At 33.3% G+C, this 25,683-nt stretch overlaps 4 protein-coding genes, 1 non-coding gene and 1 pseudogene across 16 annotated transcripts; 3 read left to right on the top strand and 3 right to left on the bottom strand.

The window, feature by feature from the left end:
- Window positions 1–1,373: 1,373 nt before the first annotated feature.
- On the bottom strand, window positions 1,374–4,524 carry LOC124831346 (RNA-binding CRS1 / YhbY (CRM) domain protein). 3 transcript variants are annotated; one of them, XM_047305305.2, is made up of 4 exons: window positions 4,283–4,524; window positions 3,728–4,064; window positions 2,818–3,219; window positions 1,374–1,976 (listed from the first exon to the last, which is right to left on the bottom strand). In XM_047305305.2, the coding sequence occupies exons 1-4, from the start codon at window positions 4,366–4,368 to the stop codon at window positions 1,491–1,493; spliced, it is 1,311 nt and encodes a 436-aa protein (XP_047161261.1). In that variant the 5' UTR covers window positions 4,369–4,524; the 3' UTR covers window positions 1,374–1,490. The 3 variants fall into 3 exon arrangements, with proteins under 3 accessions (XP_047161261.1, XP_047161262.1, XP_087966028.1); XM_047305306.2 differs by having other exon boundaries at window positions 3,728–4,059; window positions 4,283–4,425; XM_088109902.1 differs by having other exon boundaries at window positions 3,728–4,131; window positions 4,283–4,415.
- A 58-nt stretch (window positions 4,525–4,582) lies between these two features.
- Window positions 4,583–7,134, top strand: LOC124831347 (protein FAR1-RELATED SEQUENCE 1-like). The gene is made up of 3 exons (XM_047305307.2): window positions 4,583–4,720; window positions 6,043–6,593; window positions 6,754–7,134. Coding segments are annotated over exons 1-3 (747 nt in total). The 5' UTR covers window positions 4,583–4,719; the 3' UTR covers window positions 6,949–7,134.
- Window positions 7,135–7,845: 711 nt separating this feature from the next.
- LOC124831348 (calmodulin-like protein 3 pseudogene) lies at window positions 7,846–8,823 on the bottom strand (annotated as a pseudogene).
- A 4,932-nt stretch (window positions 8,824–13,755) lies between these two features.
- LOC124831349 (uncharacterized) lies at window positions 13,756–18,698 on the top strand. Of its 10 annotated transcripts, none has more exons than XM_047305311.2 (7): window positions 13,804–13,894; window positions 14,658–15,016; window positions 15,326–16,395; window positions 17,004–17,041; window positions 17,123–17,318; window positions 17,825–17,930; window positions 18,449–18,698. In XM_047305311.2, exons 2-6 carry the CDS (start codon window positions 14,863–14,865, stop codon window positions 17,825–17,827), a joined length of 1,461 nt encoding a protein of 486 aa, XP_047161267.1. In that variant the 5' UTR covers window positions 13,804–13,894; window positions 14,658–14,862; the 3' UTR covers window positions 17,828–17,930; window positions 18,449–18,698. The 10 variants fall into 10 exon arrangements, with proteins under 10 accessions (XP_047161268.1, XP_047161267.1, XP_047161265.1 ...); XM_047305309.2 differs by having other exon boundaries at window positions 15,317–16,395; XM_047305312.2 differs by lacking the exon at window positions 14,658–15,016 and having other exon boundaries at window positions 13,756–13,894; window positions 15,317–16,395.
- A 2,066-nt stretch (window positions 18,699–20,764) lies between these two features.
- On the top strand, window positions 20,765–24,474 carry CR4 (crinkly4). The gene has a single exon (XM_047305315.2). The coding sequence runs from the start codon at window positions 21,497–21,499 to the stop codon at window positions 24,257–24,259; it is 2,763 nt and encodes a 920-aa protein (XP_047161271.1). The 5' UTR covers window positions 20,765–21,496; the 3' UTR covers window positions 24,260–24,474.
- A 16-nt stretch (window positions 24,475–24,490) lies between these two features.
- On the bottom strand, window positions 24,491–24,562 carry TRNAT-UGU (transfer RNA threonine (anticodon UGU)). Its single transcript has one exon. It is a non-coding gene; the product is annotated as a tRNA-Thr (tRNA).
- Window positions 24,563–25,683: the final 1,121 nt, after the last annotated feature.

The raw sequence follows: 25,683 nt of genomic DNA, 5'->3' as shown, positions 1-25,683 counted from the left end.
TAAACTAGATACTTGTAGTTTATTTAATTATATTCTTAAAAGTATATTGTATATTGATTTGGTTTATTTAATGAAACATCATAATAAAAATTATTTCGATCTTGGAACATAAGGTGTTAGGAGATCTGAATCTGACGAGGTTACAGTTAAGTCCAACCCTACTGGAATTTGACAGTGTAACCAATTAACAAACGTGCCTTTCAAGAAAAGCTGTACTCTCATCATTCATCCATCTCAGCTAAATCCTAATGCAAACCTTCTACCATTTTCACTATATGTTATTTAAAGATTATTTTATAATTTACTTTTAGTGTAAAGTTTTATACAAACAAATTGGGAAAAATAACTTACTAAGAAATTATAAAACAATACAGTTGTATGCAAAACTATTAAAGCACCCTTATTTGTGTATACATCTTATCTTATCAATAATAATTTTCCATTATAATACAATAATACTATAATTGAAACATTTCTCTTACAAAGACTCTCACTAGTTTTATTTAGTTTTTCTTTTCTCTTTAACATTTGTATTTCTTAAACCAAACATACTGCCAGTGTTAGAAAATTAATTCCTATATTTTGTGATATTTAAATAAATGTTCTAATTTGGTACTGTATAGTTGTAATTAATTTAAACACAATCAATAATTTAATATTAATTTTATTATAAAAAGACATACATGATGATAAGGAGGCAGCATTGCGAGGTGAGTCAGATGGCATCACAGATAATCAATCATTAAATGGACAATTATTTTTGCTGAATATAATTAAGCATTCAATACCAAAATATATCAGGGATGCTGTGCAATTTTGAATCAATGTGCCAAAAAAACACTAGCAGTAGCTTCAATCAATGCATGCATAAGTGGCCTTTAATATGATGCAGCACTTGAATTTGGAATCAGAGGTGCTACTTTCAAGTCCCTATAGCTGTTGTCATACCCTCTCACAAGGTCCATGTCTTCATGATGTATTATTAAGACGGAGAAAAATATTTTCATAATTTTCTTTTTTACAACATTTTGATACAGCACACGTGTCATTTTTTCACTTGTTCATTATTTATTTGTTATTATACTAACGTATTCTAAACCTAATGAGAAAATAACACGTATTCTGTGTACAAATGTTGTAAGAAAATCTATGTTAACATATCATTGCCCATATCATTGCCCTATTAAGATTTAAACTTCTGGATTTCAAAGTGTTTAAATGTTTTACCCTCTTGGTAAGTGGAAACAGCATTATGCAAGCATAAAGATCAGTTTTTGATTGTCAACTTTGGAGTACTGTGTGGACTGTGTCCACAAAAAATGTTTTACCCTGTTATCAACACCAGCATGCACACGTGTAACCATGCAAGTATGAACACTTAACAAAAGACCTATTTTTCAGATTCCTGCAAGGTACATTTCTATGTGCTTGTTGATTTAGACAAGGTATCTGTTAACAATGTATCTCTAATATGTAGTGAATGGAACTTTTTATAAACATTGATTATTATTACTATTATTGTAATAGTGGCTACGTTTAGCCATTGATGAAGAACCTGTGGTTGAGCTTACACTTTCATATTGCAATTTAGTAAAATATACCTCCTTTTCGTGATTACCATTGGAATCCAACATGCTGTCCTCTTCAGAATCTGATTCATTCCTCGACAAGTTTTCATCTGGAAAACTATCTTCTGTTTCTGACAGCTCCAATTCCGAGGAATATGCTTCAGTCTCTGAAAGACTGGCTGAAAAATGTTCACTGTTCAAGTGAGGGATTTTTTTATCTTGAATTCTATGATTCCCTTTTTCCTTGGAGTTTTCACTTGGACTGTCCAGCACTGATAAGGGATTTCGGTTGTTTGGATCACCATAAAGTGCAACGTGTCTGTAATATAGCTCTAGTTCTTTCTCAGCAATAGCAATGAAGCGCCTCACTGACTCAAGTGATTGCTCATACTTGGATTTTTCAAGTGCCTGCAGAAAAAAAAAAAAGTGATTTGATTAAGGTAGGATTTAAACCAATAACAAACTTATATGTAAACACAAAAACTTAGTTGAAAAGTAGTTTCTTCTGAAATAATGAAATGTCACACAACCAAGAGGGAGCTACAATAAGAAATAGTGTATCTATACAGAAACTGTAAAGAAAGACACACCAAACTGCAAATTATTTTTCTCCAAGCTACTGAAAAATGTGTAGTGCAAACAATCAACCAACTATAGATTTCCACAATGCTTATAAATTCAAATTTGTCATTGAGGATTGGTACGACAGCTGCTAAATGCCCCAATTCGATTATTTTTTTTGTAAAGATGGTAACTTCAAAGAATGTTAGGAAGTGAATGGCCAATCAACCAGCATAAAATTCATTAATCAAAGCATGAGTTTTCAACCGTGCATGAACATTCAACTTCAAAATGCAGACTAGAGTTCACTATACTATGATACACAAAAAAGCATGGAATAAGAAACTCTATCCTATAGGCCAAATGCTACGTATTTAGACATTGCACTAGCCTAGTTCAGCTCCTTATTTGCTTAGCCTCTCCAGCCATAATATTTTCACACTGCATTGTCCCACTAATAGCTCGACAATCCTTGGAACACTGTCCTATTCCTGCCTCCAACTTATTTATTGTCCATTGCTTGATTTCCCACTTTTGCATTACCAATCATGTATTCATTTACATGCAGATGAATAAAAGCATGCAGAATGAATGACCTATAATTGGATATATTACTGAATGGAACCAAGAAGATAAAACAATTAGATAACAAACTCTTTAGTCATGTTGAGTGTACACAGAAACACACCTTTTTCTTGGACAGTGTATCAATTGGTGACATAACATCAGGCTGTTCGTAGTTCCTTCCACGATAAAATATTATAGTGTCATCTCCAATTATTTGAAGTGGAATACCGCCGCTCAATCTGGCAAGTTCTTGTGCATACTCGTGTACTTGACCAGGCTTACAAGGCTTGCATATGACCTTAACAGTCTCATGTTTCTTCCAATGCATATGCATATTGAGAACAACCCCTCCAAATAATCCTCTTCTGCCAATTTGTAGATAATTAGATCTCTTCTGAGCCATTTTCTTCAAATAAAACCTTTCCTCCCCCGTCAAGCTATCAGGCTTCACCACAGGACCCTGAAGTTTAGGAACTTCATATCTTTTGAGCCTCTCAATGAGCAATGCTTCCTTAATTCTGGCCTGGGGTTAAAACCAGAATCATGCAGAAGTTTAGTAGAAATATACAAGAAAATAAGCATTTCAAGTTTTTGTTATCGTTGATGACAAGTTTCCCAGTCTCATCATTAAAACACTACATATACACAAATATCTGTTAGAACAATGCACTAAATAACTACCCCAATTGAGAAATTTATTATTTAAAAAAAAATATGTATACATCATCTTGAATCAAGACGTACAACAAAACTAAGATCTTGCAACAAACTATGTTGGTTCTTGCTTCCCCATCAAAAAGAAGAATATATAACCGGACCGAATTAACCTCTGGCTCTATTTCAATCCAACTGGTCTAAAAGTGAGAAATTTGATCATTTAAGATCCATATATACCAGCACAAAGCAAACAAACACCATTAGAACCATACAAATGAAGCAGTATGCTGCACAATAGTTGGCATCGATGAGAAACAAATAAAATAAAAAAAATAAAAAAAAAAGGAAGAGGAGGAAATTCAATCGTAGCATACATTCTCAATCTTGTACTTAATTCTCTCATCTGCACTGGCAAATCTCTGCTTCTTCTTCTTTCCTTTGACACCAAGTCGACGAGGGTCTTTCCTGTTGGCCGCTTTCCTCTTCTCCTTCTCTCTCTTCCTCTGCATCTTCAATCTCTTCTTGGTCTTCCACTTGTCTTTCTTAGGAGGCTCAACCTCATCAGTCTCAAACTTGGTCTTCCCTCCTGTTATCACAAGGTTCACCCTGCCATGGCTCAAATTTCTTAAACCCCACCTGTAACCTTGCTCTCCTAGCGAGACACGATGCCTCAAAGGAGAAAACACACACATATTGCTTCTCCCGACTGACCTAGAACACGATGAAATTAGAATAAAATAGCACCTTCACACAACAAATGCTAATTCAAAGCCCTCAACTTCAGCAACCCAGAACCACAAACAAGAAAATCGAAACCAACCGTGTTAGGTGCTTCTAATATATTGTCCATATAACAGTGTAATTGGTTTCGGGTAGTGACTTGGCAGATAACTGAATAAAATGTGACAGAGAGAAGGATGAGAGAGAACCTGAGAGAGACCGAAAACGAGGTGGCGTACGAAAATCTGAGAGCAGAGGATGCTCTTCTTATGGTGCGGAACAACGATGTTGCCATTGTCGAAGAGGAAGAAGAATCCTCTATTGTGCAGTGTTGCAGTTGTTTTTGTTCTTCTGGTGCACTACCCGTATTGGATAGTAGGGATTAGAGTCCGGGTACTAATCTTACGGGCCCGTATCCATTTCATGTGATACGTGGCAAGCAACCGTTGGGTCAAATTAAAGTTGACTTTTTTCCCCAGAGAGTACCCAATGAGATTCTGACACGTAAGGAGGGCGTTCGGGTCCATATATGCTTTGCCTTACCTAAACCATTTCCTCTGTGTTCTGCTGTTCTCCCTGTAGCACGGAACAGAGGGTTCAAATAATTAGCTGCATCACACACCGTTTCTGCCATAATTCAATTTTCAGTGAGTTTTTCCTCTTTTTCTTTTATCAACTTTTTTATTTATTTCGGATGTGTACGCTCTATTGAGGATCTCAATTCAGCTGGAATCTTAGGGTTTGTTTGTTTGTGGTTTGGGGAATAACTGCTTGATTGGTAGAATTGGAAGACAGTTACATTTTTTTTTCTGTGTTCCTGCAAAGAATTACAAAGGGTGTGGATTAAACAAAATAAAATTGAATCTTGACGTTGTTGTTACCGTTGATTTTTTCCACTCTCTTGATACGTGACTCTGTTTTTTACTCTTGTACGTTGAGAAGATTTTGGACTTCATTTGAATATTTGAGCTTAGAAATTCTGGATAGAGACGAGGAACTTCCTGTTAAAGCGCTGTCTTTGGTCTGATATAAGTGGTTAGTTGGAACGAAAAAGCCAATGAGAAATATAAAACATCATCATTCCCTTGTGATTTTAATCGAGACAAACCTAGATAAAGATGTTGGAATTTAAATGTCTATGATGCTATTCTCTGACAGAAACATGACGTGTGTGTTATTTTTATTAGTAAAATAAATTGTGGACACTCCAAAACCTATCTGATGACTAGAAAGAGATAAAAGAGAAACTGTGAAGGTTAACCAGAAAAGAGCACTACAAACACTTTGTCCAAGTTTTCATCCAACGTAAAAAGGAACACCCCTTCAACTTTCAAGGAGAGTACTGTACTTGGGTGCAAGTCTCCACTCCCATGTGGATGAGATGAACTTTTTTCAATTTCATTAGTGATTTAACGGCCAAAGACATAATCGGCTTTAGTACATTTTTCAGATTCGATCGCAGTACGTGACAGACGTGGCATGGGAGTTACTGTTTACTCAATTTACTGGCTTTGGATGATTTTTTTTTTCTTGAAGTACATATATCATGTTCGATAGGTTGATAATGTAGAAGTTTTCAGAAGAACACAACTTTTCCTGAACTTGGGATAAAATAGGTGTTTTCTTATCCAATGCGGTGATCTATTTTGGTTGTTGTGGAGGAGTGTATTTGACAAATACTCGGAGATTCAAAGGCTGTTATCTGTTATCCATTCTGTTGCCTTTGTTTCGATTTGAGAATTTCATGTATTAAGCCACATTGTGCTCAATCTTGTCTATTTGAGAGAGCCATTCCCAAACATGAACTGTTAGTTACCGGTTAGAAATAGTATGTCTTTATTGACTCGTTCTTACTCTATTTTCATCTTCAATGGGTGAGTTATTCATCAAATTCATAGACTGTTGTGGAGAACAAGAATATCCCAGTGCAATGAAAATAATAATATACCAGATTCTTTTGTTGCTGCAGTGGAGTTTGAGATTGATGGTACTGGCGAGACAGTAGCAAATGCTGCTATAGATGAGATTAGTAGCGTGGCTGATGACAACAGAGAAGGTGAATCTATCGAACCAAATTACAAACAAGATGAAGGTGATAATCTTGCTCAAGATTCCTCTGGGATCACAATCCCATTTGCAATTCCCACAGTATCAGTTGTTGCAGTTGAAGAGCCGTATGTGGGTCAGGAATTTGAGTCAGAATCAGCAGCACAGGCATTTTACAATGCATATGCCACAGATGTTGGATTCATCGTGCGTGTGAGTAAACTGTCGCGATCAAGGCGTGATGGAACTGCCATTGGACGTGCTCTTGTTTGCAACAAAGAAGGTTTCAGAATGCCTGACAAGCGTGAGAAGATTGTGAGGCAAAGGGCTGAGACCAGGGTCGGTTGCCGGGCAATGATTATGGTGAGGAAAGTTAGTTCTGGCAAATGGGTTGTTACAAAGCTTGTAAAGGAACATACACATCCTTTGACTCCTGGTAAAGGAAGAAGGGATTTCGTTTATGAACAATATCCGGTCAGTTTCTGTTCTTTCACTACTCTGCAACTGTATACAATGCTTAATGGATCAGTTATGTAAACAAGTACTTGAATGATTAGTAGAGATTCTATTCAGCACCCTTTTTCAAATCCTTTCTATGCTACTGCTTACCTCTTTCTTTTCATTCCATTTTCAGAATGAACATGACAAAATTCGGGAACTATCTCAGCAGTTGGCATGTGAGAAAAAGCGATCTGCAACCTATAAAAGACATCTTGAACTGATATTTGAGCACATTGAAGAGCATAACGAGAGTCTTTCAAAGAAAATACAGCACATAGTAGACAGTGTGAGGGAGATGGAAACCAAAGAACAACAGAGTCAACTCTAATGATAGGTTGAACTTGTGATGTGATAGTTTTGGTGGGTAGAAGAAACTAGTTCGGTGAATATGTATAGGTTCTTTGAGTCCATTCTTGTGGAGCAGTACCATTAATGTAATCACTCCTTGTAGAATCTCATTCTTCCATTTTGATGATATTTTCTTTGTATATATGTTAAATAATATAGTTTTTAATCTACTTTGTATGTATATGAGAAACTGTTGAGAATGCTGTGATAATAATTCCTTCTCCTTCCAAATTCCACCAATGGATTTGCTGTATCCGTTGCTTTTAGTTATTTTACTCTCTACAAAACTGGTTTCGATGAAAATGTCTTTTTTAAGAAAAAATAAAATAAAGAAAAATGAATTAAGTTGTTTTATTTATCTATTAGAAAACTAACATGAATTATCTCTTACAAATTATTAGAAATGAACAAATATATCATTACAACAAGTAATGACGATATATCATAAAAATGTTTCGATACAATAAATAGAAAATGACCTCTCAGTTCATATTTCACTCAATTGAGAAACACAGTTCACATAAACAAATTTGATCAATAAATATCATAATTTATAGACTCAATTATAATTTTAGTCTTTAAAATTTAGGATAAATCTAGTTTTAATTTCTCAATTTTGTTCAACGAATTAAATTAACTCTTTCAAGCAGCAGCAAATGTCCCTCCTTTTAGTTCCAACATGTACTTATATTGTATTGAATGATCTATGATCTAAACCCAGGAGTTTTGTAGTTTTTAATATAAGAAATATATCAATAAACAAGCACTCCTATCACACAAATGGATTAAAAAATATAGAAACTAAGGTAAAATGGAATTGGATTAGAAGCAGTGTTTGAAACTGCTTATAACAAAATATATGAAAATTTGCTTGAGGTGGAAGTGAATTTGGAGGAAGTTGATTGATAATCTAACAGGAAAAAGACAACCTCCAACGTAATAAATCATTAATGAATGAAATCAGTATCCTAGAAGACGAAACTTATTTACAAGTTAAGAACGGATTGGAATTGAAAATTTGGAAGGATGCATATATTGGTAATGCGATTCTGCATTGGAAAAACAGGGAGACGAAGAAAGATTAACCAAGAGCAGTGAATCCTCCACCACCCTTCATCATTTGCCTGAATTCCTTGTAATTCACCATGCCATCTCCGTCAACGTCCACTTTCACGATCATCTTCCGGCACTCCTCCAAGCTCCTCCCTTGTTGGAGGCCCAAGGAGGCCAGCACGGCGCGGAGCTCGTCGACGGTGATGAAGCCATCGCGGTTCTGGTCGAAGACGTTGAAGGCCTCCCGCATGTCCTCCTCATCGTCGCGCCCCTCCATTATCGTCTCGTACAGCTCCCCGAACTCCGCCATATCCACGCAGCCGTCGCCGTTGACGTCGATCCTCTCGATCATCTCCGCCAGCTCCTTCTCCGGAATATCTATCCCCAAATTCACCAACGAATCTCTCAGCTCCTTCGCCGATATTCGCCCATCCCCGTTCCGATCGAACATCTCGAACACGCGCCTCATGTCCATCGCCTCCATTATTACTATTATCAACTCTTAGGAATTAATCAATCAATTAGTTAATCAACTAACTAACCGATCGATTAATTACTAATTTCTAATAATAATAACGGAGGATCGTGATGGAGGAGCTGATAGTTCCAATGGAGAGAAATGCCTCCGAGTTGGTACAAATTTATTAGGTTTCGCGAAGAAGCCACCACGACAGCGAAATTGCAGTGTTTTTTTTTTCTTTTTTTGGTACGATTTCGAGAGAGATTTTTGGCCACTAAACGAGGAAGCTGTTATTGTTACAAGACAACACAACACAACAACCTTCGCATTTGCGTGAATTGTTGTCATCATGAGTAACATATATATAATACAGCTTGGTATACCGTTCACTGACAGGTGGCATGCAAATAATTACTATGTATGCTTTTGACTTTACAAAAAATCATGAGTTTAGGGTTTGTGTCTTTTCAGCTGTTGATGTTGGCGTTGGATTATTGATATTTTAAGGTACCGTTACTCAACGGTAGGAGAAATGTGTTGGATTATTCAAAGACGCGTTGGTAAAAATCATTGCTTTAATCGCGCTTCTTCAATTTCTTCCTTCACATAGCCAAATCATTACAAACAAACCAGATCACCCTGAATATTTTTATTTTTTTTATTTTTTTACTGACTAATTCTTGCTGAAAAACTAGTGATTTTAATAGTTATTTTATTAGTTTTTCTACTTTAATTTCTTTTCTTTTAACTTAAATAAAAATTGGATAACTTAAATAAGACAGATAAATAGAACGAAACCTTGAATGTAAAAATTTAGATATGTCCGCGTGAGACCGTTGATAACGGATCTAACAGGATGGCCCCGCCGAAAAATGAAGCCAGCGATGTTATATTTAATATTTAATATTTAATAATATTTATATTTAATATAATGAAACATGAAAGTGATAAGGTAGGTTTTTTATTTTTATTTTGCCGCGCTTACAGTACACTAGACAGAGTGGAAGGCAGAATTCATGCGTTGAAAATTGAAAATAATACCGTGCTTTTTCTCACACTCATCGAGACCATTTGAATGAGCCAACAAATTTGTAGAATAATGGTACCTAAATGGTTGAAAACCATTTGAATCAGACATCACTCCATTATAAAAAAAAATGATGATATTATTTTGTCGTCCCAGGACGGCAAGACCTATTCTTCATTTGTAGAAAAAAAAAATACAAATATATGTCTTGAATATGTTCTATTGACTTCAAGAAATGGTTCCATTAACAACACAAGATTAAGTTATTCTTTTGTTGTTTTGGTTGAATAGGTCCAAAGTCAATCGTTTTCTTCTGTTTCGTTTTGTGTTGATCATTCAATCCTCTTTCAAAACGCAATCCACACCAATCGATTATTAATATATAAAAGACATTCTGACGCTAAAGTCAGAAATCATTCTCAAGAAGATCTCAACTTGATTAAAATAGAAGAAAAATGTATTTACCTCGACATTAATCTTATATTTATAGAACTTATAGCAATCAAATCCATTAATTAATTATTAATACCGTATATTTATATTTGATATAACAATCAAACCTATTAATTAATTATTAATATCTGTTAATATATCTATTAACTGTCTATAAATAATCGTTACACCATTAATTAGTCTTGAATTACTTAAAGCGGACATCGGACCTTATCCATAAGTTAATTCTCCTTATAACATCTTCAGCTATATTTCATATAACAAATTTTGTGATTTTAAGATTATATTTGGATAACTAATCTGGTAGCACTCTTCTTTATTATAGGTCAATCGATTAATTATAAGAATTGGTTAATCTAGTAACACCGAATGTTTTTCTTGTATTTTCTCAGTATATACTCTTCTTTGTCTTTTCGAATAGGTCTCATTTTCTTATATTCTTGGTTTCCTCGTTGGTGTATGGAAAATATACTACGATGATTTCAGTTACTATGTGTATTTAAATGTCAAATTTAAGAATCACCTCTCTCTCTCCATATATAAGAATCAGTGATAGTAGACATTTGTAGCCAGCTGGTTTTGAAATAAATTAGATATGAGGTTGACTAAGCTACTGTTCCATTGCAAGACAATAATTAAGTGTAAATAATAATTTTGTAACTAAATCTGCAGACATGTTTAGAGAATATATATAATAATGTTATTAACTAAGTTACCTATTCTGTGTTTCATTCTTCCAACCAACTGTTGTGCATGGTGACTTGGGAGATGGTGCTTTACAGGGTGTCCATGAGTTATTATTGTTATTATTTATGTAATACATTTTCATCATTTTTTATGACATGTATTTTTTATTTTTTTCTTTATATTACCTTTTAAACACTATTATCTTTCTGTCTATTTCATGATTATGTAACTTTTATTTCTATAATTATACGAAAAATAATTTCACATGTTTCAAGTATACACGCAGGTATATAATAATAAAACAATAAATAATTGTAGTTTTTGAATACATATATAAAGCTTTTATACTTGAGTGACCCATGAATTTTAATTGGTTTTCGAAAGAAAGAAGTCGTTATTTTTTCATTTTTGATTGACATGTCTCGTAAGGTTAGAAATTAAAATGGATGAATTTAATATATTTTTTTTCTGAAAAATATGGACATAGACAATTAGGTCCTAAAAAAGAGTTTTAGGTAGATAAGACTCTATAATTGTCATTGGCGTGTTTTTTTTTTTTTTTTGTCATTTATCTATATCCCTAACTTCATTAATAGAGTTAGACAATATTAAATTTAATCAATTATTAAAAGATGCTGCTAAAAATAATGCTGTAAGCTAAGAATAAATACTTAGTTGTTCTAGAAATGGAACTTTAAAATACTACATTTCTATATACTCAAATCGATTACAACTTTAGTTAATTAGATATTTATTTTTGAGTTCAATTAACTTATATATAAGTAAAAACTTTTCATGAATACAATTTTTTTTAAATAATTATAAAAAAGTAAAAGTGAATTAAATATTAGTTTTCAAAAAAATTTCCTCCTTAAATTTGACCTAGACTTTGCCTCTGTTTTATAGTTTAAGATGAATTAAATATTAGTTTTCAAATGTAATAGTCTATATTTTCTCACATAGTTCGTAAATATTTAATACTACTCATATCCATATATGTTTCTTTTTCAGTTTGATTTATATCTGATTCTTGTTTTATATTTAGGATTTAGTTTAAACTTATCTTTTAACTTTACCACAGAACTTTTAACAACATTATATATAGTTATCAATTTATAACTCAAAATCTTAAAAGTGTTAAAATATACACATACCATAATTGAACTAAAAACCTAATCAAATTCTAAAAATAAAACTGATTCTAATCAATTTAGTTATTTAAAGAATACCAATGTACCAGAAAAAAATCAATTCATCAATGTGACATATAACTTTTAAAACAAGAACAAGTACACATTTATTATAATTTTTCCCAAATACAATAATAAAGCATCATGTATACAAAAATAAATACTTAAAATAGTTTATTTAGTAAAAAATTTATATTAAATAAGTTGCATACCATTATGTAATTAAATAGTGGTTAATATTTTTGCACCTCCTACTAACACGAAATGCAATTTTAAAATCTCAATTTCATGATCTGGAAAATTGTTTCCATGACTATGGCATTGTCACATGCATTCCATGCCTCATGGTTATTTCATTTTGTGTGGCTTACATCATTACATTATGTACTTCTATAGTGTGTTTCTCATGACATGATGGATCAGAATCAAGGAAGATGGATGGATTAAAGTTGATCAATGATGGTACTACATAATATTTACCCACATGCTACTCTACCTTATCCTTAATTTAGAAAAAAAAGATAAAACAAATTAGTAAAGATAAAAAAAGTTTAGAAGAAAAATATAATATAATATATATATTACTATAAAGTTCATTTGAGTTTCAATTATTTATATATTTATTCTATTACATTTTAAAATAAATTTATAAATAAATAGACTTGATAATTGATTATTTGATTCGCCATCGTACTATAAACAACCTTCTATTAACATTGAAACTAGTAATAATAAGGAATTAAGAACTATAATATGAAGAAAATAAAATATAAAAAGGATATTTATTATAATTATTTTTAGAAAACTCATTTTACCTGCATTTAAATTTGTTTGATTTGATAAGATGAGAAGAAATAAATATAAATATGTGATTATACAGTGTATATTATATATACTACATAATTATTTAATTAAGCGCATGTCTCTTTGAACCACTAATTAAATTAACAATAAGTTAAATGAGTTTAATCAATTAAATTAGTCAAAACTTATAAGAATACAATTTTTAATATTAAAATCATCAAAACGTACCTGCTAAAATTTTACTTCATAAATTTTGACCATCACAATTATCATAATCTAGAAAATTTTGTTTTGTTCTAGTCTTACTCCTAACATTTGTGCAATTTCTTTAACTCTTAATACTTTATAGTAGGACACACTTTAAAAAACTTTGTTATAAGAAAATTTTAATATTGATATTATTTTTGAAGATATTTCCTGAAAAAAAAAAAGTAAGGTCTCAATGCTTTATCCTTAAAAAATAAAAAACACAATTATATGCACACAGATCTAAGTTTTACCACTTATCCCATACATGATATTCCTTAATTGATCAAATACAATGTCTGTAATAAAAGACAATAACGTTGTACTAATCAAAATAATAAATAGAATATGATCAAGTTTATTTTATCATTCAAATTGTTACATTTATGAATCTAATTTGAAAATAAACTCTGATAATATTTTTTTTTTAATTTTACAATAAAAACCTTTGAAGCCAGTTGTCATTAGACACTGATGTTTAAAAAGAAAGTAAGACTTTTTTGACAAGATAATAGAGGTAGTATTCAAAATTCAAACATTTGAAGAATACAGAGAATTATCCAATAAGAGAAGTGGATAGAGTGAGGCCCAATAATAAAAGGCGCTGTTGCAACCCACTCTTCCCACAGCCTTACACGTGTCACAGCAAAAGGCTTGTCTATAATCTGCTTTTGTTTAGCCTCTCTCACCAACTCCATTAGGGTAAAAACACATCACAAATCTTGATTAAGAAAACTATCATTTAACACTTTATCTTTATTATATTTAAAAACCATTCCATGGTCTCTCACATTTTTTTTTTTAATTTTAATTTATATATTATTATAATTTAAATATTTAAAAATTAAAAAAAATATCATATGGTGTGAAAATTCATGTTCTTTTTTCTATGGTTATTGACGAAATTACCACTCTCTTAAACCAAAGCAATCCTCCCTCTAAAAAGCTTGGTCTTCCTAAATCAAACAAAAGCATCATCCTCTGCAACGTTTTCCATCTCCATCAGGTATATCATCGTTCTCTGTCTCACTTTCTCTCTATGTTTCTCTTACATTCACATTCTTCTTTCACACATACACCTTCACTGCTCCTTCTGTCAATCTTGGGTGCTTCTACCTTTTCACCTACTAAAGATGCAATGGGGTGCTTACGAATTAATATCTTAGTCTTACTCATAAATATGCTTGTCAATGCCGTTGTTCCAAGCATAAGATGATGAATTGGAACTGATTTCCTGTGAAGGTTCAAAATATTGTCATTTCCCCATTTAGTTCTTTATTAAATGTACAAGTGTTTCATTTCAAGAAACAATGATAGTAGGCGCGAAGTTTCTTGAACAGATTTTAGTGTTTTTTTTTTGTGTGTTTGGCTCAAGTGACTATTTTTCTTAGAAGGGTCTGCTTAGTGATTGGGGGACACTGCAGTAGATCTAAGAAAACTAGATATTGCCGTGTGGTGGTGCTGAAAAAATACAAACCTGAAGGAAGAACAATAAATTTTGTATGAGAAAACCCTCTAGTTCCTAGGTGGGGAAAATTCCACTGTTTCACTGATAATTTTCATCCCACACCCTCTCACCTGTTTTTCGCTGAGATGAGATCTTGTAATTCTACATTTCCCATGGTTGAAAAATATCTATGAATTACTGGGATGATGCCCAATCCAATTCAGTGTATTCGGGTACTCCTAGGATGTATGCACAATGTTTTGTCTTACATTACTGGACTCGTTCTTTTCCTCATTTTGCAATTCTTCTGATTTTCAAGCAGTGAGGGGTGGGGGAAGATGGATGCATACAATGTTTGATGCAAGATCCTTATCATTGTTGGGTCAAAATCCCACTCCTTGGAACTGCAGCCTAAAGATCTCAAATGACTGACCAAAAGTATTCTGGCAAATGGATGCAAATAATTTTTCCATTGCTCCTGATTTTCTTTTTTATTGTATTAATATTTTGTCATCTTTGATTCTGTAATGCCAAATTTGGCTGCACCCACAATTATGTGGCTTGTGTTCAATTGTGCAAGACCTTGTATACCTGCCTTCGCAGTTCAACTGTCTAACCAAATTCTTCTTCTTCGATCTTTTAAAGAAATCAGGAAGCAGTTTATATACTTTATGCCAAGGGGTAGGTGAAGTGATTCTTTTGCACCGGTTAATGGATTAGAATAATGATTGTCTTAGTTAGGAAGACAATGTAAGTTTCAGTCTTCCATTACTGGTTTGCAGAGCTGTTTGAATTTTGAAAACTATGATCGTCTTAAAAAGTTATGTTATTGATTTCACAGAAGGTATAGCTCCTATGACTTGGCCTAGAATTGTGCAAGGCAAGGGCAGTTGATCTGGATAAAAAATTACTCCACCTTTATTTACATTTTTCTTTTAGTTGTACAGTCTGTTGGAACATGTCTCATTTAATTGTGTGCAGCACATGCAGGGTGCTTTGGCTATACGATGCATATAGGTTTGAAGAAGGCAAAGTCACCTGGAAGAGGCTTCGACATACATTTAGGTAAAATGAGAGACAGCACAGTGCTGATTTGTCACCAAAATAACAGCCAAGTAGTAGAAGCATCTGCACCTTCAGTTGAGAAAGATTTTGCCTCTTCAGTAAAAGCAGCTACTGAAGCTCCTCCATCGTCATTTCAATTCTATGTCTGGTCAGATGTGGGAGTTAGTCTTCATGTTGATTTAAATTTGTCCCCAACAGATTGGACTAATAGGTTTAGAAACGAGGTTTGCATAAGTGAGAATCTGCATGAAAACAAATCCCGAAGCCTTTGGCAGGATCTCAGTGACTTAGCCGAGAATTCTACACAAGGAAAATCTTCCTTTCTGTGGAGTACAAATTCTGGACAAATTGATGAGCATGATAGTCAGGCCAGGTCTCCCTCAAGCTTGAAACTGACAAAAGATGGAGCTACAGATTTAGATAAACAGAATACAGATGGCAGTCCTTTGATATGTAATTCATTGACTCCATGCAGCATGACTGTAAAAGTGAAAGATAATTTACAGGAAAAGCATTCAACTCTTTCAGCTGAAGCTAGAAATGGTGCACTGAACACTTTTATTTGTGGTGCTGAATCTTGTGCTAAAGACAATTCTAAGAAAATCATCGATTCAGATGCTACCAATATGCCATTCATCAAGTCAATCTGTGATTCTGTTGTCCAATCACTGTCATATCCTGGCATACTAGAACTTCAAAATTCAAAACCTGATAATGAATGTTTTGAGGATTGTGCTCTGCTAAATGATTCTTGCTTTGTGAATCCTAGTTCGGTGTGTGCTGGAGCTTCAGTAAGTAGTTCTGTGGGAGTACAAAACTCAGAAGTTATAAATTGTCGTAAATATGGATCAGTTTCACTCTATGGCAATGATGATTCCCTGGATTTAAGTGATCCAAAGAGCACTTTTCCTGACATGGAACAGGGTAGACTTTCCAAAACTGAGATCATTTTTGAAACTGATAGCAACAATTTCACATCACTAACTGATGAATGGGTATAGTTTTTTTCTTTAGCCTTCTAGATATATGTACGTTTTTGTCTAGTACAAACATTAGATTTGATGTGGCTGAACTATTCTAGTTCCAGTTTAATTATAGGTTTTGGGATAATACTGTGGTAGACAGATGTGATTTGGAGAGCCTTTCACTCAAAATCAAAATTGAAAACTGAAATCTTTATGTCTGTCAGGTCTACCCTCTCTAGAATAGGTATAGAAGAATTATTTTGGAAGAATTTGAAATCTTCCACTGTAGAAAAAGAAATATGAATGGTTCTTATAATCACACAGTTATATTGATATTATTACTAAAAGCTGTTTCCTACGTGGCCACTAACACTTCATACTTTTGTATCTTGGAATCATCCATCGTAGCCACTAACACTTCTGTGAATTTTTATCATTTATTTCTGTGATGTGTTGGAGATGTTAGGTTATGTTTTACGTAAGAAAAGAACGTTGATCATTTAAGTATCGGCAACCTAAAGATTTTGTGATCCTTTGCAATCTTATGGAATGTTGGTCTCGTGTACATATTATTTGTTTTGTTTTTTTTTTAGTTAATCATTTACTTTAAGTGTGCTACAACATTCTTTTGCTTGCAGGAGGGTGGCAGGATTGTTGATCGAAGGGAGAGTTCAGAGTAATTACTGTTCTATTTTTTTCAGTGTTTTTAAAGTGCTTTTATTCTACTGATTTGAGTATATTTGTACTGCGGTTTCAGATGCTCCCAATTTGGTGATCCACCTAAGAAATCTAGCCTAGATTGTGATGATCCAGATTCTAAAATGGAGCTCAGCAAAAAGAGAAAAAACAGAGACTCTGAGATTCAAGTTTCAAATGGTACGACAAGAGTTTTACGAAGCATGAAGAATACTGGTATGAAGCTGCCCAGAAGATCCATGAGGCTAATCTCCAAGGTGCTTTGACATTTCATTATGCATTAAAGTAAAACTAATGAATATAAACCTGAAAAGTAAATGAAGTTATTCAGTTTGATTGCAGTGTTCAGTGTCTTACGAGTTGCTAGTTGCAACATTTACCTGATATTCAAATAGGATGTACATCTTTAAATGGCCATTTATTATGCATTATTTTTTCCAGATGAACCGCCTCATTGTTATTGCTACTCAAAGTATTCTATTCTCTCATATTAAGTTAAAAGATTGGTCTTTTGAAATTCAAATTGCTTTATGGCATATTAGCTTAAATTCTAATTTTTCATTTGCACTAAAACCTGCAATGCAAGAGCTATTTTGTTCATCTTTTGTTGTATACTTGAAAAAAAGGTAGGCCTGATAGTTGGCTTGCCTGTTGCAAACTTTACTTTAGATGATAATTTTTTTGCCAAAGTTTAACTTTCCGAGTTGCTTATCTACCTGTTTGACTCTTCTGTGTATTGATATTATTTGTTTTTCTTGTTCAGTGAGTTCATGAAGTGCTTGGTGCGTTATTTGGGGTAATAAATTAGTTCCAGATTTTTCAACAAGTCATAATCCACTGTTCAAAAGTTGAAAAAGGATATTTAGTAGGTACGAACTAGCCCTCATCCTAATTTTGAGCAACATATAAGGAGATATGAGATAGGTCATGAAATTGATCTTACATGTTCATATGACATATTAGAGAAATCAAATAACTCAATCCTCATGACTTACATAGTTTTCCTTGTAAATCATTTTTCTGTGGAATCACTTTGGTATGTGATCAAACTTTTGAAATCATAAATTGAAACAAATATACGTAAAATTCCAATCCATATAGTTTTATTATTTCTGTCACCTCTCTTAAATTTGTTTTGCAAACTGGAGACAATTTCTTTGTTTTCTGTTTTCATTCTAGATATGTTTTCAGATAACAAGAGTAGTGTCTCTTTTTTAAGATTTTCTATACAAAATGATGAAAAATAGGCACATGAAACAGATTGGAAACAACTTTTTTCTGCTGTAAACTAAAATCTGGTTATTTGGTGAGAGGCCATTTGGCCTTTCAGTCTAGTTACATCAATTCAAATTTAGATGGTGCTGTTAATCATGTTAATTGTTTGCAGGTTGCTCATTCTTTTGGAAGAGGTTATATCCACAGTAATTAAAAAGCTAGGTGACATTTTTGGAAGATTTCAGTTATCAAACAACTAAAGAATGTGCCATAGTTCTGTCTATTTTTGGCATTTAGAAATGATAAAAGTCATTGTTTGTTTTAATATTTATATTTATCCTTTAAGACACTATTTCTGATTGTATATTTATACGAGATCATATTATTTACCATTAAATTTTCTTAAGTTTGATGTCAGCCAATCCGTGGGTCTGTCAGTATATAGTTTAGCATGTAAATGTATCCTCATCCCTTGTGTTTGTAGAAACCTGAGCACATTTTTCTCCTTTTTTTATGAGATAGTAATGGTATGATTAATCTTTTTATAAGAAACAGGACTATCTTTAGTGGAGTTTTCTCCATCAATAACATCTTTATTTTTATTTTGTTTTTGAATTAAGTTATATAATAATTGTTAAAATAGGTTAAAAAATAGATGCAGAATTAATATTATGTTTAATCTTTTTTATTTAGAAAGTTAAATTAAAATAGTTTTATTATTTTAAGCAATATATTATAATACTTTGTTACTAGATGACCCAACAATACTATTTATATTATCAGTGCATGCAAAACTTAGAAATTGGTGTGTTTTCCTTTTCCTTCTAAAGATTATGAAAAAGTGATTTTCTACAATTAGCTTTTCAATCCAAGGGAGAAAGCATTAATATATAAACTAATGAAGAAATAGGGTTTATTTGAGTCTTTAAAGGGGGAGACACAATTGGAGGCATATTGGGAAGGTTAGGTAATAAATTAACTTCCAAAGAAGTGTGAGATGTAAACCATGAAATTAGTTTAATTGCATTTCCCTTTCCTTTTCTTTTTATGGCTACGTTTCATCCATTAAATGCATTTCTCACAAACGTTATTAATTAGCTTATTATCTATAATTCAACTCTCAACTTTTTAAACTTCCAACTTCAAATTTTCAAATGCATCAACGTTGGGAGCAATTATGTTGACCCAAATAATGATTCAAAAAAAGTGATAATGTGAAAAGGATAATAAGATATGGAAAAGGGTATTAGTATTTGTTTAAATGATATACAAATTTAAAACCACTGAAATTAATGAAGAGTACTAGTATCTCAACATGTCAAATACATTCATTTTACAAGATATTATTTCATTAATTTATAAATTTATTTTACAAGATATTATTTTATTAATTTATAAATTTATTTTACAAGATATTATTTCATTAATTTATAAAATGATACAATGAGATTGACTGAATAAAGTCATTATTAAAATCCATAACTTATAATTTGAGTGCTAATAATAGTGTGAAAGTATTATTCATCAATGAAATGCATAAAAAAGTTCATAATAACAATAATGAATATAAAAAAGTTCATAATAACAATAATGAATATAAAAATGTTCAGAATAACAATAGTGAATATTCCATATGTAAATTTTCACAAAATGTGAAAAAAATATATTAAGAAAAACAATTTTACCGACAATAACGAATATAATATGTAAAAGAATATGTATAAATATGATGCCTAGAAATTTTAATTCTGAAAAGTTTTGAAACTAATCCAACTAACATGTTTTAATGATTAATGTACACTATATTTGACATCGAAGGAATTTAAGTGTTGATTAAATTGATCTAAAATATTAAAAATATCACTGAAGTACTTCATTAATTTAAGACCCTCAAATTGATGTCTATTTAAAGTGTTCATTTATGAACATACAAATAAATACTTAATACTTTCTATATTTTCAGCTTTCCTCACATCGCATTACAAATCACATCCATAACATGTATTACTTTTCTCTATATTTTATTAGAAAAATTGAATGAACTGAATTTAAGAGATTCATGTGTAGACAATTCTCCATTATCAAGTTCTCACAAGAAAAACATAAATCGAACTTCTATCCTCGTAAAACGAGTTTGTCAAATTACCAAGTAGACTAAACTTCAGCACACAGAAAAAAAAAAACACACACACACACACATATATATATATATATATATATATATATATATATATATATATATATATATATATATATATATATATATAAAATAGAAAGCCGATGAAGCAGACAAAGAGGAAGTGAAAGAAAATGAAGCAACCTGTACAGAGAGGAACTTGTTGAGCAGGAAAGTGAGAGAAAGAATGGAAGTAGAAAATGAATGGTTTGAGGTGTGATGTGGTGTTTTGTATCGTTCGAAGTTGGAAGCCATTAGCCACACTTGATGAGCAAAGTAAGATTTGGAAGTGGTGGCCAAAAATGGAGTAGTCCAAGCATGAAAACATTGAATTGCATTAACTTTATCATTTATTAGCTTCACCAACACTTTGCCCATACGAATACAAGGAGCAGTTTTCTGTCATTTAATGCACCGTCTCTCCCCCACCCTCTTGTCTGCAACAACAACAATACCCTGCAACCATCCTCAGCAATCTATCTACATCTCCTTCACTTTCACTTCCTCTTCCCATCTCCAACACCCCATGCTCCAAAATGCATTGCAAAAACGCTTTTCACAATGTGGGCTGGCCACCTCATTCAAGCACCTTGTTGATGCAGTGATTTAAGAGTCTCTTTCGTCATGAAAACAGTTGGATTTGTTGCAGCCTTTTATGCAATCTTTTTGTCTTTCTCACCTAGCCAACAAGAAGTATGGGATTTTCTTTCCTATGCATTGGAAATGGCAGAACAGTTTCGTTCCTATCTATTTGCCATGGCTTAAATGAAGAAGATTCTCAATTTGCTTTCTTGTTTCACCTTCACCACTCCTTTTTCTTGCATTGCTAGTTATTCATAGAGTCTGTACGAAATAGTGAGGTAATGGTGTTATCATGGGGTTTTAGTTAACAAGATGAGGTTTGCAAGATTTGTTTTTCCCTCTAGACTGCATTAGCCTTACCTAATAGTTTTCTCTCTGGGAAGTGAATGGAAGCAAAGCTATATACTTTGATCAAACAATTTTGTTATTAAGCATTCTACATTCTGCATTTTTATCTGGGTAATGTTTTGGTTTCTTTGTATTATGGGGATCTCGCTAAAGCGTCAGTTGTTGAACGGGAATCCATGTTCATTTAGGCTTCTGTTTGAGCTGGTGGTTTTATCGTACTTGTGGTTACAAGTAACAAGCCTTGGTTCCATGTCATCCATTGCCATCTCTTACGGCGAAAAGGGTTCTGTGTTTTGTGGTTTGAAATCTGATGGCTCTCACACAGTGACATGTTATGGAGGCAATTCAGCCATAATCTATGGAACACCAGCCCAGTTTTCATTTGTTGGTCTAACAGCTGGAGACGGCTTTGTATGTGGGCTTCTGATGGGTTCGAATCAACCGTACTGCTGGGGTAGCAGTGCCTACATTGAAATGGGAGTGCCACAACCTATTATCGGAGGAGCACAGTACCTAGAAATCAGTGCTGGTGATTACCATGTTTGTGGCTTGAGGAAACCTTTGACTGGAAAACACAGGTACATTTCCTTGGTTGATTGCTGGGGCTACAACATGACCAAAAACTATGTGTTTGGGGGACAGATTGAATCAATCACAGCTGGTTCCGAATTCAATTGTGGTCTTTTTTCTCAGAACAGGACTGTGTTCTGCTGGGGTGATGAGACTAATAGCCTGGTGATTAGTTTGATTCCACAAGACAAGAGATTCCAGAAAATTTCAGCCGGTGGGTATCATGTGTGTGGAATCTTAGAGGGAGTGAATTCCAGGACTGTTTGTTGGGGGAGAAGCTTGAACCTTGGGGAAGAAATTTCTGTGGCACATGCAGGTCAAGGAAACGTTGATTTGGCTCCAAATGATCCCATGCTTTCTGTAGTGGGAGGGAAGTTCCATGCATGTGGGATTAAGAGCTATGATCGTGGAGTGATTTGTTGGGGCTTTATCATCAAACGAAGCACTCCATCTCCTAGAGGGATTAAGGTTTTTGAAGTTGCAGCCGGTGATTACTTTACTTGTGCAGTTCTTGCTGACAAATATCTTATGCCTTCATGTTGGGGAGTTGATTTTCCCACCTCACTTCCTTTAGCTGTTTCACCAGGAATGTGTCAACCTGCTCCATGCCCTCCTGGTTCATATGCCATTAATCAGCGTAAAGGTCTCTGCAAATCACCAGATTCTCGTGTTTGCATGAGATGCAGCGGTGCTTGTCCTCCTGAAATGTATCAGAAGAGTGCATGCAATTTGGCTTCTGATAGACTGTGTGAATATAACTGTGCCTCTTGTTCTTCATCCCAATGCTTCACGAACTGCTCCTCTTCATACTCCAATGCTTCCACTGAGAAGAAAACTGAAAAATTCTGGGCTTTACAGTTGCCAGTTGTAATTGCCGAGATTGCTTTCGCGGTTTTCATAGTCAGTGTGGTGTCAATAACTGCAATTTTATACGTCCGCTACCGGCTAAGAGATTGTGAGTGTTCAAAAGGGTCAAAGGGGAAGAAACTCAACGGGAGTTCATCCCTGCAAAACGAGAATAAGGTGAGGCCAGACATTGAGGAGTTAAAGATCAGAAGGGCTCAAATGTTCACCTATGAGGAACTAGAAAGTGCAACTTGTGGATTCAAGGAAGAGTCCATAGTGGGGAAGGGGAGTTTCTCTTGTGTGTTCAAGGGAGTGCTGAAAGATGGGACAGTTGTTGCTGTAAAAAGGGCAATAGTGTCTCCCAACATGCAGAAGAATTCCAAGGAGTTTCACACTGAACTTGACTTGCTCTCAAGGTTGAACCACGCTCATTTGCTCAACCTACTAGGCTATTGTGAAGAAGGTGGAGAGAGACTTCTTGTGTACGAGTTCATGGCTCATGGCTCCTTGCACCAACACTTGCATGGGACAAACCAAGTGTTGAGAGAACAGTTAAATTGGATAAGAAGAGTGACTATTGCAGTGCAAGCAGCACGTGGAATTGAATATTTGCATGGCTATGCTTGCCCTCCTGTGATTCACAGAGACATAAAGTCCTCAAACATTCTGATTGATGAAGAACACAATGCAAGAGTGGCTGACTTTGGTTTATCATTGTTAGGTCCTGCAGATAGTGGTTCACCACTGGCTGAACTCCCAGCTGGGACTTTTGGCTATCTTGATCCTGAATACTACAGGCTTCATTACCTCACAACCAAATCAGATGTGTATAGTTTTGGTGTTCTTCTTTTGGAGATTCTGAGTGGTAGAAAAGCCATAGACATGCAATATGAAGAAGGGAACATAGTGGAATGGGCAGTGCCTCTTATAAAATCAGGAGATATAACTGAAATTTTGGACCCAGTTTTGAAACCCCCTCCTGATGTAGAAGCCCTGAAGAGAATATCCAATGTGGCTTGTAAGTGTGTGAGGATGAGAGGGAAAGAGAGACCCTCAATGGACAAAGTGACAACAGCTTTGGAGAGAGGTCTTGCACAGTTGATGGGTAGTCCATGCATTGAGCAGCCGATTTTGCCAACCGAGGTGGTTTTGGGAAGCAACAGATTGCACAAGAAATCATCTCAAATATCCTCAAACAGGTCAGTTTCTGAGACTGATGTGGTAGAACATGAGGAACAAAGGATTGAGTTCAGGGCACCCTCATGGATTACCTTCCCCAGTGTGACATCTTCTCAGAGGAGAAAGTCATCAGTGTCTGAGGTAGATGTTGATGGGAAGAATAATGCAGAAGGTAAGAACTTGAGCAATGTTGGAGGTGGTGGTGATGTTTTGAGAAGCCTTGATGAAGAGATTGGTCCTGCTTCTCCAGGAGAGAGGATGTTCTTGCAACACAACTTCTAACCATGTGTGTCACAACTTTAGAGTTCTACCACAACTCATGTACTGCTGTTTCATGTAACTCTGTTTCTTCACTCTCATCATTGTTGCATTGTCTAACTATTATTATTTAAAGCATTAAGGCCGTTTTTAGTTCTGACAAAATCAGTCTTCTTTTGCCATGCTTGTAAGATACTACAAGTTTCTGTTTATAGAAGCAAAAAATAAAAAAAAGTTTAAAAAAGGGAAAAAAACTGCCCTCACGCAGGATCGAACTACGGACCTTCAGTTTACAAGACTGACGCTCTACCACTGAGCTATAAGGGCTTGTTGATAAATAAGCACACAAGTAATATATTGAACACAAAGTTGAAACTGAAAATAAATTAAAACAACAATATATTATTATACCTTTATCCTATATAAAATAATTCTGTCTTTCTCAACATAAACCTTTATTTAACATACAAATTTTTGTGCTTATTATTTTTTTTAATTTCAACAATGAAAGTCTTCAGAGAGGGACTTCTATATTTTTTAATTGACACGTAGTTGAGACTTTTATTTTTCTGAAGTTTAGTATATTATTTTATTTTTTGAAATTTTTATTTTTATTATACTAATGTACAAACCACTTGTATATCATAGTAATTGAAAACAATGTTCAAGTATTCAGTTTTTAAAGTTGAAATACAGTTTACTTATTTAATTTAAGTTTAGGATAAGTATAATACTAAACATTTTAAAATATTATAATATAGTTTAAGAATATAAATAAATGATTAATATATTAATATGATAAAAAAATCAGAAGTTAAAAGAATGGTAAACCTAACTTTGTGTTTTTGATAGAGAAATTGGCCACTTTTAAAATATCTAAATTTAATGATTTTGAATTGCTATTTCAAATTGTTGTATCTTTTCATTTGAGAATTGACATTATCAGAAGAGCAGTCAACAATGCATTAGTCTCGGTGAAATAAATGACATTCAAAATCAAATTGAAGACAAAATATGGGGAATAAATTATAAATATGAGAATAAAAAAAAATTAAACTCCTATTTTTATATGAAACTTGAAATTATCTAATTTCAAATAATATAATTACTTTCATAAAATTTTAGAATTTCATTTTTTTAAAATTCGTTGTTCAAACAACATGTTTTATCCCAAAACAGTTCATGTTGAATAAATGACCACCTTGATAAAATTTCCTATATAAACATATTTTAAATATAAGTTTCAATATCTCATAAATTCAATTTTTTTATGTATAAAAAAAAATAGAAGTCTCAATTTTTCTAATAATCAATTATTAGAAAAAGTTTGAAATCTCAATTCCTCTAACTTCCATCTGAATCACTACTTTAAATATTTTAACATAATATTCATTAGAGGTTTTCCCCCAAAAATAGGAGGTGAATATAAACCTTTAATTTATAAGAAA

This window comes from Vigna umbellata, chromosome 3 (assembly GCF_029865625.1).
Source record: "Vigna umbellata cultivar VRB3 chromosome 3, Vumbellata_1.0, whole genome shotgun sequence".
Taxonomy (NCBI): domain Eukaryota; kingdom Viridiplantae; phylum Streptophyta; class Magnoliopsida; order Fabales; family Fabaceae; genus Vigna; species Vigna umbellata.
This window is presented reverse-complemented; position numbering and strand designations above follow the sequence as displayed.